The following is a 15,978-nucleotide window of genomic DNA, read 5'->3' as shown; positions in this document are numbered from 1 at the left end:
GCTTCTCAATGAAATGTATCTGAAAGGTTCGAATGCAACAAATGGGATCACTGAAACAATGTGATTTCTTACAAAGCTTGACACAGCTTTTGCATTGTTGTTAAATGTTTTTAGAATCTGGTGTCTAAGTCACATGTTAAGGGCTGGTAAGGGTGTTTGAACGGAACAAATGAGAAGCAGTATAATAATTACATGTTTCCTCGATATATGTAGAACTACAGTCGTGTTAGCTTGAAAAATGCCTTCATTGTCAACTGAAAATCCATCAGTTTACTCTTTTCTTTGCAAGTTCTATGTGTCTTTAAATCCTAGTGCCATTTTGAATACCTCACGTGTCCTGTTCAGTTGACAATCTATGTAAAAGTAAAAGTTTTGCTTTCTTTTCCAACAGTTGGATGAAAGGATTGATGCCACTCTTGTGTCTGTTTTTTTATATTTAAAGTTAAAGGAGAGGTGTCATGGCCATTTCCACTGATCATAATTCCATTGTTGAGGTCTACTAAAATAGATTTATACTGTACATTTTTCCAAACTCACATTGGTTTCTCATACAGCATCTCTGTAAACTACTTGTATTCACTGAATTTCACTCTCTGCCTTTAACGGCTCGTTGTAGCTCCCAAAGCTCCAGCCCCCACCCTCCCTGTGAGCACAGTGTGCTCTGATTGGTCGGGACGTTGTGAATCGCGCTGAGCTCCGTGGAGGTGTTGCTTCCTTGTTTAGGATACATAGCGAAACACAGCCAAACTCATCCTGAGCACACACAAACTCACATCCGAAGTAAAAACAATAAGTGTGGCTTGATATTGAGTAAGAAAAAGGTTGATAAACGCTGTGAGAATGGGTCTGCAGAGAGAATTTCGCCGCCATCCCAACTGTCTGTTATCAGCCTGCAGCCAGGGAGGAGAAATCAGCTGAGCTGCCTGCTCCCTGCACACAGATGTGTGTGTGAGGAAGTCCGTGGATCGGTCAATTTGGACCAATCAGCGGGGGCTTAACGTAACGGCTCCGCGGACGTAACGTAACGGCTCTTCGGGATTGGTCCATTTCGTTCCGGGTACCGCTTGACATCATGCCGTACCCGGAACGAAATGGAAGACTCAAATGGCCAGTGACGTATCTCCAACAAGGCGTTTTGGGGAGGTATTTTCTGTGTTAGAGTTTTACTCGCTACAGGGTGTACTTTGAGGGTTTTGACTCTGCACACCGTTTACATGCATAAAAACCTTCATAACACACAAGGGGACGGGTAATAACCGGAAAAGCATGACATGGGAGCTTTAACATTAGCGGCTAGTTAGCTTAGCATAGCACAAAGACTAAGCAGGGTGAAACAGCTAGCTTGCTTCTTAGCAAAGGTACAATAATTGGCCCAAACATCAGCTAGATAGTTAATTTATTAACCGGTTGTGTCTTGATTATTATTTTTGAGTCAATGTCAAAGTTACTGCTCTGCTCAGCATCCATCAGAAGTTTGTACATGCTGTGCTTTCATTTTCAATCCTATAAAAGCTGCTACTACTTAACTACTCATTTACAAAAGCACAACACTGTTTATCATGGCCCTAGTCAATCTAAAAAGTAAAGTGATATCTGCCGGTAGCATTATTGACAGACACCATAGAAACACTGAAGGGTGCTTGCTAGTTGATATCATTCCTAAATGTTCAACAATAAAACGAGTAGCCAAACAGCCGTGAAATCGAATTTCTAGTTCATCCTGCTCTGCTGGTTTATGATGTTATTGATTTTAAAAGCTGTACAGAGAGATTGTTTTGTTTCGGTGTGTGAATCAATATTGAAATCCCATTCCAACAGAGTAAGCTATTATGGCATTGCTATATGTTTGCATGTTCTCTTAGAATTACATCCTATCAAATCCTTGAATAGCCATTACCCCTACACGACTTCCCAAATTGCTGTCATCAGTAGACAAACTGGACTGCCTGCTGTCTTTTAAAGAACTCATCTTCTGCTTCTGATTCAAAGGCATGTTGCTGCTTCTTTTAACTATATGTTGCAGCAGCACTGCTGAGAGAAAACGAAATACAGAATTTGCAATTAATCAAAAATACTAGTCCAACTGGCAGTGGACCCCTGTCGTTTCTTGATTTGTTTTTGTATTTCTTTGTGCCATCAAACGTCTGGCTCATACTTTATGCATGGGTCCATTCATATGCTAAGACACAAAGTCCTAACTTGAGGCTTCATGTTGTGCCAAGTGAGTGAGTATTAATGGCCTCATTCTAATGAGTTCTGATGTAAAGTCATTACAGGAAAATGTAATCAATACATAATTAGAGAAAAACATATCAGCTGTAATGGTTACAGTCTTTTTACATTTGATTTGTTTGTGTTGCCGTGCAAAGTGATGGATTAAAATTGCATTTCCATTTGAATAGGAACAAGCAAAATCACATACAAGTGCTCAAATAATGACATTGCATTCAGAATGCCTTGTGTTTTTTCTTTTCCAAAGGTGCAATTAATTTTAATATATTGCCTTGGGTTGCCTTACAGCCTGTGTAATCATTTTCTTGCAGCTATTTTCAGGCAGAGATTTTCATCTTGCTGTGGCTGTGTGAATTGATGACCGTTTTTTCAAGGACTCTAGGAATGCAGGCACAAATTGTTTTTTTAATGTTATTTTTGCCTTTTCTAAAGAGATTTGAACTCTCTTTCATTGACATGGCTAGCATCAGTAACCACCTACCAACAGCACAGGCTATTAAAGAGGAGATTGACACATATACTTTCTTAACATTTTAATTTCCAAACGGGAACACAACTTATTGTGCACAATTAAGCCATGTTATATAAATAATCCACAGAAGCAGGTGTTAATAAACCCAAAATAACAATCAGTGTCTGCTTTTAATTAAACAATGCATGCAATATTCTACTTGTATGTATTTCCTTGTGATCAATCATCCTCTGTTAGATTACTTGACCATTTCTAATGTATAAAGTCCTATATGTAAACTGATCCCATAACACCTGCAGCCCCTGATAACAGAAGCAACAACATTAGTCAAAAACATCTTGAAAATTAAAAAGGCACTATTTCATGTTATAAAAACACTGTATTGTGTTGTGTAGAAAATGTAATATAATACAAATGTTGGGAAAGCAACCTCCAAGCTGGTTCTAGATGAATATTGCTGTGTGTTGCATTCAAATGGAGAAGGGAGAGATTCACTGAAGCGTGCACACAGCATTAACATTCAGTGTATACGTCTTGGTGAAGCACAGTCTGTCCCTGCATTACAAACGGATTACCCAACCATTTTCATTTTCCAAACATGCTACAAGACCATATAGTGACTATCATTTTATTTTTCAGGTTTCTGATCAAGTTGACGTCAACTTGTTTATAATTAACAAGTTGACGGACATTTCAATATATAGAATCACACTGATCAAAAAGAGTTGTTTTAAAGATTTATAGCAAAGCGTCAAGATGAAATTGCATCATTTTTCTTCAAATAATTCAGCTCCTCAGTCTTTCAACATCTCTTGTCTATTTGTTTCTCTGTTTGTTTGACAGCATACTGTGAGATAAACAACTCAACTCCAGATATTGCTCTCTAACCCAAATAAGAAACCCTGTTATTCAGATGAGACGGATTGCATTTTGTTGACAATTCTAAGAAACCCCACGGTGACATTGGAAATAAAATGTCTGCAGTCTGAGAATTGAATCACCCCGCTGATAGATGCCTCTTGCAATTGTAGGATTTTGTAAAACTGTGTTGTCTAAGAAGAAATGGTTAGCTGTAATTTATTTGATAAAAAACTAAGTTGCAGTAGAAATGATAGAGACAAAATGGAAGAGGAAAAGGAAAATGAGGGAAAGGGAGGTAGACAAGAGCTGAACACGCCAGAGTGAACAGATGGGCTGGACGGTTTGAAGGCTGCAGAAAAGGTAGGGGAAGTAGGGATGAACAAAAAACGGCCCCCCTCCTACTCCCTGGAACATTTGGGGTGATGGAGGGCAGAGAAAGGATGGGTGAGGCTGAGTAAAGTGGACCTGGAGATGAGGAGCTGCCAAGGAGAGGCACGCGTGTTACTACAAGTGAAATGAGAAATTGATTCAGACCCACTGGTATTGAACACAAATGTTGTGATAACCATGTGACCAACATTATGTTCAGTTGGATGTCGATGCTTGGGAAATTACAGAAGACAGCGAGCAGCATTGATGAAAGACAGAGGCTTTTACCACACGTTTTATTTAAGGGCCTGGTGGCTGGATGATAGGTCTACAAAGGAAAACCAGAAGAGTAAGAAGAAGGAAGTAAAGAAAGCACGAAGAAGTCCTTGAAATAAATGAGATATGGTCACGAGGGGGGCTCTTGGACATTGGGTTGGATGAGAGGAAGAGTATTGTTCGGGCTCAGCTGTGCAATGCCTGATTACACACAGATAACAATCTGATGTTGGTTCCCCTCGAGACAGAGTCCAGGCACAAACAGCATGAAGGAGATGTAGAGAAAATAGAAAGGGAGGCGCTAACATTAATAAACACCGAAGCATGGGCCAGGCAGATTGTAACTGCTGATCATTTGAGCTTTAAAAGGTTCGCCATCTTTTTTGGATGCAGTAAACACATTTAAATTAAACTGGTGAGAGATAAAAGGGAGAAAGAGACAAGGACAGGAGGGACCACATGATGGGAATAGAGATTTTTTTTTTTTAAAGGAAAGCAGCTGTTCTTTTCAGCAGGCATGTTGACTAATGAATGTGGATGACCTTTTGTAATACGATGATTATCATATTTGAAGGCACTTTCATGAAGGTTTACTTGCTCATAATGAAGAAATGCCTCTTTTACCCGCCACAGGAAGGCAGCTCTACATTTTCTTCATTGCTTTTCTTTGTGCATCATGCCTAAGATATTTTAAGGACTTGCAAATTTAAAGCATGAAAAACATGTTAAATCAGAGTTCAAGTACATACTCTGGCTAATGACGTTTTTTCATTTGCAACCGATTACCGGTCATCATGTCATTTATGACATTTGTATACATTCGCCATAAATCAATACAAGTTTTGGGTTGCTACAATTTCATCATTGTAGCAATGGTGGAGGATCACCCAAAATTATGCATTTAATAATTTTGTATGAAGTTCAATAATAACATAATTTATATTTAAATGTTTCAATTAATTGGTAACACACATCTATGGTCCTGCCTATGGTAACAACTTATAAACCCTGTTTGTACCTCGTTAGAAAATCTTTAAAAATTCTCTCAGCCTTCATATGTTGGTTTTGCTAATATTGTCTTGGTATGTATTTGGCCGTAGAACATTGTGTTGATCCATTAACGGCTTGATGGTTCATGATGCATCATTCAAAGTTACTGCTGTTGTACGCTTGCAAGAGCAACTGAATCATTTACACGGGCAGTTGCAGCCTGTTAAAGCGTCTGTATGCGTGTCATTTTCTTACAGTCTCCTTTTTTCCGTGTCTCCTGCAGGCTATCGATGCTTCAAGGCTGTGTTGTTCCTCACTGGCCTACTGTTTGGCTCTGTGGTCATCTTCATGCTGTGCTACAAGGAGAGGGTGATGGACACTCAGCTGAGCCTAGAGGCGTCAGTGGGCATCGGCCTGGGCATCGGGACCCTCTGTGGCCTGGTGACCATGTTGGTCCGCAGTGTGGGGCTGTTTATGGTGGGCCTGCTGCTTGGCCTGCTGCTGGGAGTGGCTTCACTGGTGGTGAGGAGACTTTTGATGACGGTTTCTATTTATGTTAATTTGCATACAGAATATCAAAGGAAATAATGATTCAATTGGTACCTTAAAATAAGTGATACATCATATGTTCCAACTCATCTTAAAAAACATTGATTTGCTTTATCGATAATTGCTTTTTACTATTATCACACAGAAGCCTACTTGGGCTGAATCACACCTTCTTTTATGATTGTGGTTATCCACCACATTTTCACAGCTTTTATCTAGAGAATTAAAAGGTCAAGCAAATCATGTACAACACATATTGAAATGCCATTAAAAATAACTTTCCCATAGCAGTAACAACAGCATCTCAAGCGATAAAAACACATACATCGAACCTAATGTATAGCCTTCCAAGAGCTTTATTTATCTTGTTATGGGGCTAGCTAAAGAAGTTAATATGCCAACAAGAAATCAGTGTATCTACTCAAAAAAGTATAATACCTGACTGAATTATAAAGAACACATTCAATTTTGGAAGATAGAGACTTTAATCTGTGAGACCAATTTGGAAGTCTTAATTTGACATAACTTGAGGAAACCTCTTGTATGGATGTACTTGGTGGATGTGGATTGGCTTTAGTGAATAAACAAATAGTTTCAAATACATGTAATTGTTGCCATCATTGATGTTGATAGGGCACTCATTCCTTTTGATTAAAACAACAAAATATATTATAAGAAAATACAACTGCAAACGTAAAACGTCTTTTATTTCTCCAAGACTATGGAGGAGTTCTACCACCCACAAACAGTGTGGGTTCCTCTGGGTATCCTCCTGGGTTCCGGGACGCTATTTGCCGTCCTCACTCTTCAATGGCAGCGCGTCTTCGTCACCCTCTCCACCGCCACATTCGGCTCTGCCATCATCACTGTCACCGTGGATTACTTTATAGAGCTGTTCGCTTTGGTACACTACATCTACGAGAGACTCAGGGTAAGCTTGTCTGTACGTTTGTGAATCAACTGTTAGTAAGAGAGAGAGAAACAAAACCTTTCATTTATTTGAAGTCATCTCGTAACATTTCCGTTTTCAGATTTTGTATTTGAGGGTCATTGTGTCCCTGATTGTTTGTGTTCCTTGGATCGTTATTTTCATGTGTGTGTTTGTGTGTGAGTGAACAGAAAGACAATTGAGCAGACTGCGGATATGTGTGTGGATAAGGGACAGACGGGCTGAGTTAAGCATGGAAAATACGGATAAAATCTTCAATAAAGTATATCTAATTTTATGTTGTCATTGTGGTCTAAAAGAATACAGTCAGCTTCCTCCCTACAAATTCAATTGAAAACCCATTTGTAGATAAAATGCCCAAATGTGAATGTCTGCTTTTGAGCTGAGTCAGTGAATTAAATAGCTGACAACACTAATGCAAAAAAAATCCTGTAAATCCAATATTGCTATAAAACCGTCCCACATACTGCAAACAGTCCTGCCAGGGCTTAACCCAAATCTATTCAATCATTGGATGATTTAAAGATGCCGATAGGGACTGCGCCTCTGTTCAATCTCCCACAGGTGTAAAGTTGGGCTTTGATTATCAACAACAATGGCCACAACACATTATCATTTACATACCAGTCCCACAATGCAGACCCCTTGCACAGTCTTGGAATAATCTGAATGTATTCAGTGTTTGAAATCATTTATCTATGTCTTACATTTATATGTGTCATGTCATGTATTCTCCACCTTTATTAAATGTTCATCTGATATTTTAGATTTACTCAATAGAGAATCGATGAGGAGCCATATTCAGATTTGTTTGAATGATGTTATGTCTTAAATAACTCTGGGAACTCTAAGACTTTTTTTGTGTATATTTATTCAAATGAAATCATTAATCTCAAACTGTAATTATAATGTGTGCAGGTGGCTCCAAAGAAGCCATTGTGCTGGTTTACTTGGGTCATCTTGGGGGTGTGGCCGGTCCTGGCTCTCCTTGGAGTGCTGATCCAGTGGAAAGTCACTGCAGAGGGATTTTCTCACACAGAAGGTGAGTGATGCTGCTTTACACACAACCAGACTCCTTTTACCATATTCAACCTAACTGAGGACACCAGTAGTGCTATTCAAGTGTGTAGAAACAGTGGGGGATTACTTATTTTGCAATGGTGTTTGGATATAAATAAAACATGTAGTCGTCTCTGAGCTGACAAAAGGGCTACGGACTCAAATGTTAACATGTTGGGCAGAGCAGGTCGAACAGGAGTGTTTTTGTCCAAACAGGCTTACTCAGCACTTTTAAGTCAGTCCAAACAAGTCAACAAAGTCAACAGGGGTCAAAGGCAGGTAAGAATCAGGCAGCAGGTCTAAACACAGGTAGCAGATCACAGGCAGGTTCAGAGAAACGGTGGCAGAGACGGGGTGCAGAGGAGATGCTGAGGGAATTGGTAGCAGTTCTGCAGATGGTGTGGTGTGGAGGTCAGTGGATATGGAAAGGAGGGAATTCATCAGGGACATTTTCTGAACAAAAGAAGAATGGCAGGTTTTGGAAAATCCAGGGACCTGGGGGAAATGTGAATGTCAGAGGCCGAGGGGACGTGTCCTCATGACATGTCAGAAAACACTAGCCAAGACTTTGATCTCTACCATAGTGGATTTTAATTAAACATGCAACGATGAATACATCTATCTAATTAAATAATTACATTGAAACCCAGTCTATTTGTATACACTAACAGCTTCTGCTTCAACCTCTCAGATCTGGTCAGAAACGGCTCATCTAGAAAGGTGGTGGTGCCCCCTCACTGTGTCCGTTCTAGTTTTATGGCAATCTAGGCCACAGCCTCTAGCTTCAGGCAAGGCTGCTGCCGACCTTTTGAAACATATGTTTTATAGCACAGCTTTAAAGTCGTATTTACATTCTTATTCACAGCATTTACCACTAATATCACCCATGACAGCCGCTATGTAAATGAATATGAGGCTGTTTTGCCCAAGCTGCAGAAACTGTGTACATGCATATGTTAAAGTCCGTGCATGGGTTTCTTATTAAATGTGTATTTATTCAGGTTTCATGGTAGAAATGTGCAACTTCTATTCAGTCTTATCTTAGATATTGAGTAATTATGTCAAGTACACATAATGATGATTAGGCTTGTTTCAGTATTGATCTCAAAAAGGCAACTGCAAGCTGGTCCCATTTTCTCAACACTGACAAATCTATCCTAATTTTATTAAACTGGCAGTTTTAAAGGCAACTTGAAAAAAAAAGCCTTGTGAGGGCTGGGAACACTGTGTGTTTGTATGTATGAGGGAGAGTCTGAATACACCAGCATTAGTGTTGTCAGCAGTGTGTGCTATTGATGGAGAAAGCCTTAATCTGTTCTGAAAGCAACCACAACACACACAGTACACACAAACAGCCTGGGCTGTTGAAGCAATATACTGGGGTATAGATGCACTCACTACTACACAAACAACAAGAGCATTTAAACACACACACACACACACACACACACACACACACACACACACACACACACACACACACACACACACACACACACACACACACACACACAAGCACACACACACACACATTTGATCTTTGCTGGCGTATGACATACTGGGTTAAACAGTGTCTTCGAAGAAGTCACACATAGCCTCGAATAAAGGGATTAAACAGCAGGCTGCCGTGGCTTCCAGTCAGAGGGAGTGGGCAAAGAGATAGAAAAAGCTTTTTAGTGCTATTTTGAAAAATATGCAATTACTTGTGTGGGAAAAACACCTAGAAAGGAGGGAAGACATAAAGAAAGCACATATAGGCCCAAAAAAGGAATTTATTTTCCAAAACTTTAAGAGACACAGCTTTGTTGAAGTACAAAACTCGCTAAAAATCATGTGTCTAAATTATTTAAAGCTAGACTGAAACCCTATAACCCCACTCTGGTATTTTTCACTGTTAAACAATCACACAAACAAGTGGAATTAGATTTCAGTCAAATATGTAATTTGGGGGAAGCTTCAGAAAGAGAACTATGAATGTTACTGCATTTCATACTGCTTTGTGAAAAGAGCTAGGTCAGTAAAGGTCATTATTGTGTTGCTTGGAAACCCTTTTTAAATGTACCTAAACAGCCTGTCATTCATAGTTTATTATAGTTTCTCTGTCCTCTATGATGACAAGTTCTATTGTCAGAGAAAGATGGATGGGGACAGAGAGCAGGTGTACTGGGGGAAGGGCAGGGGAGGGTAATAATCTGGGGCACAATGGGTGAGCAGGCTACCCAAGTGCATCAGTAAGGAAAATCATCTGTCCGTCAGCTGCCTGAATAGCGTGCAATACACAGGCAGGCAGGGAGGAATTAGCTTGTACATGCAGGGACATTTAGCTTTTTGTTATGTAGACAATGCGGGAACACAGAGAAAATGACAATATACTTATTAATACTTGATTTACATAATGAATATCGAGGCTACAAACCAACAACAAAAAAGTTAACACAAACCCATAACCTGCCTTGAACATAAACCCTCAAACATGTTTATGAGAGAAGTGGGGACCAGCCAAAATGTACTCCCTTGCAAGGTCTAAGGCTCATAATCCTCACAAAGATAGATGTACAGTAGACACACACACATACACACACACACACACACACACACACACACACACACACATAGAGGCATCGAGCCAGAGGCCTGGGGTGGGGTGAGCTGAGGAAAGGAAAAGGGGGCTGTCATTAAGCAGTTTCCCTGGCAGATGGTGCCTCGTTAGCTGTCCGCCTGCACAAAGAAACAACAATAGATAACATAACACTTCCACACCCACCCACAACACATATGCGTTAACTATGACGCACACAGTACATCTTATCTTCATGAAGTTCAGCTGGGCAACATTTTGACTTTGCATAATGATCATTACATTTCTTCAAATGAACCCCCTGAACCCAACTGCTTACAAATATGCATAATCAGAAATAATTAACTGGGTAATCAATGGACAGCGAGACAGAATGGATTTTGGACATCCTTTGCTCCGGAGGGTGTGAAAATAACACAAACACACTCACCCACTCACAATATGTCAGGAGAATGAGCAGCTCAGTGCGAGTACATGCAGCGAGGACAATTATGTCTGCCAACGATATGAATAGAATGAGGAAATGATGAAATGGACATTGGTGTGTTTTTATTCCTTCTTTTAGATGTCTGTACTTACAATAACTCCTCTAGGGATAATCCATTGGCATTTCAAAGATCATTTCAATATTCAAAACCATCTGATTGAAGGTTTCCCCTGTTTATTTGTCAGTCTGACAGATTTTGAAAGGATCCTTTCCTCTTGACTAAACCAGTTACTTTTGTTTCTCCATAAAAGCTCAATTGTTCTGATTGAATGACTGTCTCTCTCCCTCATAATTATCTATCGTTTCTTCTCTGGCCACACATGAACACATCTCTTATCTCTTTGTCTCCAGTGGTATTGAGTCGGCAGCAGAGGAGAGTCCAGCTCATGCGGATCCGACAGCGGGAAGAGAGGCTGAAAAAGGAGAAGGAGACAAAGAAGAAGAAAAAACGAGACAACCTGAAGCCTAACCACAAGCAGAAACCCAACCCCAATCACCACCATCACCAGCAGTACCATCACCCAGCGGCCTCCCACCCTCATCACCAAGCACAGACCTCTCAGCCACCTAAAGTCCCGCCTCCTCAGACTGAGCCCGGCTACCATCGCAAGTCCAACCCCAAAAGGCGCTTTGATGGAGATGTGCTGTCACCGGTAAGCATCCTTCTTCCTAAGATAAATGTCATGCTTTAAAAGATGTTTCATGAAATTAATATATAAGCTAGTGAAAGTTTTAGTGTCTCCATTTCATCAACAAATGTACAGAAATATTTGGCTTCCTACTAACACACGTACTGTGTACCAGGCTGTAACATTGCGCGTTTATGGGGACTGACTCACTTATGGACTCAGCCTCAAGTGGCCATTCATGGAACTGCAGTTTTTGGCTTCGTTTTTCAGCACATTAATTATCTTAGATTACCACATACTAACATTCACATTGGGCTATGTGTGGGACTATTTGTTGGCCAGGAGCTGTGATTTCCAGTGAGGTTCCCCTGCAACTAGAAGACAGCTATATGCAGCAGTTGCAAATGTCCCACTTCACTGTATTTTCCTAACCCAACCCCTGTCTGTCCACAGAGCTACATCCGGAGTTTCAGGGACAGACAAACAGACAGACGAGCGTACTCCCAAAACCGAATGATGAGCCGCTCCCGGATGGCTGAACTCGACTACGACTGCGGCTCTCGAGTGCCCCTTACGGCCCCCAGCGGACCCCCAGTTCGCATCTGAGACAGGAAAATGAACAAGTGCACACCAGACCACACCCACAATCACGCAGAAATACTTCAAAAATCTATGTTATAGAAAACCTAACTTTGCCAATCTAATTAACTGCCAATTAACACATCAGTAACTGAGTTATCCAAATAAGGTGTTGTGTCCCACACTGGTTTTCTCTAACAAGTTGTATTTATTTGACCAGTTTGGTCCTGTTTAGTTCTTTATGAACATTAAGATACAAGGGAAAAGCTTTTTTCGTTCTTAAGATGCAAGAACAGATTGCTTCGTGAGTCATGAGTCATCCCAAACTATATTTGACTTTAAACCTCTCATGATACTATCCTGGTCTGCAGGACACTGGAAATAATTAACTTGTCTTCTGGGAAGTTGATTGAAATTTCACCATTGAACATTTGATTTAAAGAATCTTCTGGTCGCTTCAAATGATAAGAAGTCATTTCCAACGGGATTGTAATGTGGGAAACAATCAAAACATTAATTTCTTCACAGGAGGGCTGCCTCATTTTGGATGAAATGCATCATGTGGCTTGTATAAAGTCAAGGTAGCACAACCGTCAATAACCTATTCTTTGTATCTTGAGTTCAAGGTTAATTAAGGAGAAAACTTCTTGCTTCAACTATTCAGTGCGCACAGAGGAAACTTTCAGAAAAACATAAAAAAAACACAGCAAAAACTGAAACAGAAAGGCAGCTCTTCTTCATCATTTTCTGCACGAAAGGTCGCTGTAGGAAGTGAGGAGTACATCAAGTCAGCCTGTTATCTCCTCTGACACCTTGTGAATCCAGACATGGCAGCCAGCACAAGTCTTCTGCTACTTCAAAATGCAGAACTGGGACTGCTTTCAGGTGAGCATGGATCAAAGAGTTCACCCCGTAGACAATTTGTTATGTTATCCCATCCATGAACACTCCATGTATCACCGCCTACATTAATGCCAATTTCCAAGGGAAATGTGCTTACGTGTCATCAGTTCCCTTTGCCCTCGATCGCCGGCTGTTATAACCACGGACCTGAGCAGAAGAAACATCCGTACCCTTCTTCTTCTTTCTTCTTTTCCTGGAATTTAAAGCTTTTTTGTAAGCTACTTTATGTAATTATCTTTGTCGACATGTTTTTGTAAGTGCTCTCGTGTTGCTTTCATCCTTCTTAATCCTAAAGACTATCTACATGTTGTGAATTTGTCAACAGTATGATGTTAAGGCAGAGAGACAAGAAACTGCTCTCGGATACTGGTCATCCAGAAATGTGACATTTGCTTCAGAGGGGACAATGCATGGCAGTAAATATGGTTAATATAGTGTGTTGCTGTGTGAGAGTATGAGCAGAAGCCCTGTGGCAAGTGACGGATTGCACCACTTATTGGCAGAGAGGGGGATTCATTGAAATGTATGTAAAACATGCTGTATGGTGTTTCTTCTTTTTGCTAATATATACAGGTTCAGTAAAGATGTGAATTTTATAGATTGGATGAAGTGTAAAGTGATGAAAATGAGAAGAAGCAACATAATCTCCTGTAAATGTCAAGACATGGTGAAAAGATGAAATCATTTGCAAATGGCGCCCTCTAATGTTTACTGCTGGACCTTTTTGTTCTTGACTTATTGTTTATCTGTTTATATTGTGTGTTATGTTGCGTGTCAGTTGCATTTGAATACTGATCTGCTCCGAACGTTACAATCGTGGTACTGAAGGGAAGTTAGATTTGCACAGGAATTCTCTCAGTACAAAGGAGATATTTTAGTTTTATTTTAACCTGTTTTGACTTAAGTTACTGTAGTTTCCTAGAATAAACAAAAAGCACTACTAATGTTACAATTCCTACTGAGACTAAATGGTACTGTAACTAGATTATGATCACTTGGATTGTGTTTTACGTCCTTTTTATGTCGGAGTTTACCTTTTATGAGTTTTAGATGTACAAAAATATTCCACGGTACTGTACTTAAATTCTTAATAGTTGAAGGGATGTGGCTAATCACTGGAAGGACCAATCATTCTCACCTTAACCCATAACTGCATGAGAACCCTTGTGTAACTTTGTCCAATGTGTCGATGTTTCAATGTGTCACTGTCGTCATGTGAAAACCTCAGATTTCCATTTTGAGTTTGTTGGTCCCAATCCACATTGACTGAAGGAATATTGTGGAAGTACGTCTAATGAAGTGTCTCAATATCCACAGCATACAGAAAAGGTAACATCTATAGTGAATCTTGATAGGACCAATTTATTTTATCTTCTCCTCTCTCTGTTTAAACTTGTCCATGTAAAGGGCTTTGAAAAGGCATAATATGAATAATTTCCCTCCTCTCAACATGCATTATGCTAAGCCACCTTCCTTTCTACTGTATCAATGTTACGCCTATAATGTTTTGCAGTAGTGGCTGTTGAAGTTGTATTAGGGGCTTTGCTAACATGTGAGTCCTGTTTGGTTCTTCTTTTGGGGTTTTACTGTAGTGCGCTTGTAACATCATTATCGTTTGCTTTTCTTTCTACTAATACTTTTTGTGATTGCCCATAACTGCTGAACATATGTATGGAAAACACTTGTTGTAGATATTGAACTGTAAATAATTTAATTTTCATGTTTACATCATGGTCACTTATGTAATGTATCCAGCTGATTGGATTAGATCTTTTTTATATTGCGTTACTACTGTATGTCCAATTAGTTTGACTGGATGGTGGGTGCACTTGTATCATTCTCATGCTTTTGTTTCAACGTGTGATGTTGAAAATCAGCAAAAACAAACTGAGCCTTGACTCTTTTTAATCAGTGATTACTCATTACTCCATATTTTTTAGAAGATATTGCAATTCATTTTCCTACCACCCTGTTTAAATGTGTAAAAAAACACCTGAAGACAATGGTTATTATAATTATCATTATTATTATTATGATTATTGATAGCATGAATTTATATGGACCTAAACTATGATAAACATTGTGATTCTACAATCTATTGGTCTTGTTTTTCTTTACTTTTCTTACACAGTGATCACAGGGCTGATTTTACCCAGTACACATACCAAATAATCCCACCAACCGATTTCATTTTACATACAAGTTCAGGCAACAGATGTAAGCGTTTCGCACTACTAAAACCAGCTAATTTGTCATTGTCAGATTGTTTAGATAATCTGTAAAATCTATAATCTATAAAAATGCTTGCATAACATGATAAAATGTAGCATCTTGAGTCCATCTTCATGACTCGTTCTTACTTCACATATGCAATAAAGTGGTCTGACAGTAGGTGTCAGGCTACATTTGGAGCTTGTACACTGAGTTTGTCATATAAAAATCTAATCAGTAAAAAATAACCTTCAAGCAGCACAATAAAAGGAGCCACATATTACGCCTGAACCTCAACAGGTACTTTAGCAGCTGATAGAGGAGAGGTCACTGAGGTCAGCTGAGTTCATTTGAAGGAAATATAAGCAGCACATGTTACCCGTTTTATTGACTCATAATGATTGGGAAGCTGTTGGCAGTGGCAGCAGTTGTGAACAGACAGTAATTGCCAAGTTTTGCTCAACATTGCTACTGGAAAAGCCATCTCTCGCTTTCTATCTGTCGGTTTCTTTCTTTGTTCTGCCTAATTATCTCCCTCTAAATCGTTCTGGTCTCTTTTTCTGTCCTTTTTATTTTCTCTGTACGCCTTTTCTTTCCCGTTTGCTCTCTGTACCACCATCTTGGTCTTGCCTTTCATGCTGTCTACTGTATCTTTCTTTACTCCCTCCTTCTCCACCCCCCCCAATCTTTGTTAATAGTTTCAGTCCAGTAACTTCAGACACAAACCACACAGACTATATCATTGTTGATGCTCTGCTAATCTGCTTTCCACTGAAAACAAAGCTGACCCCCGCAAACTCATTAAGGAGCCATTTTTCACTTTCCCCTGCACTG

General features: G+C 39.7%; 1 protein-coding gene across 1 annotated transcript in view; it reads left to right on the top strand.

The window, feature by feature from the left end:
* The window catches only part of tmem198a (transmembrane protein 198a), a 31,354-nt gene extending 16,335 nt beyond the window's left edge, over positions 1-15,019 (top strand). The window contains exons 3-7 of the mRNA XM_034134166.1: positions 5,484-5,722; positions 6,468-6,680; positions 7,617-7,740; positions 11,174-11,475; positions 11,905-15,019. Of these exons, the coding sequence (XP_033990057.1) occupies positions 5,484-5,722; positions 6,468-6,680; positions 7,617-7,740; positions 11,174-11,475; positions 11,905-12,057 (1,031 nt within the window). The 3' untranslated portion in view covers positions 12,058-15,019. The remainder of the gene's footprint in view (positions 1-5,483; positions 5,723-6,467; positions 6,681-7,616; positions 7,741-11,173; positions 11,476-11,904) is intronic.
* Positions 15,020-15,978: the final 959 nt, after the last annotated feature.

This window comes from Trematomus bernacchii, unplaced genomic scaffold, assembly GCF_902827165.1.
Source record: "Trematomus bernacchii unplaced genomic scaffold, fTreBer1.1, whole genome shotgun sequence".
NCBI classification, from domain to species: domain Eukaryota; kingdom Metazoa; phylum Chordata; class Actinopteri; order Perciformes; family Nototheniidae; genus Trematomus; species Trematomus bernacchii.
This window is presented reverse-complemented; position numbering and strand designations above follow the sequence as displayed.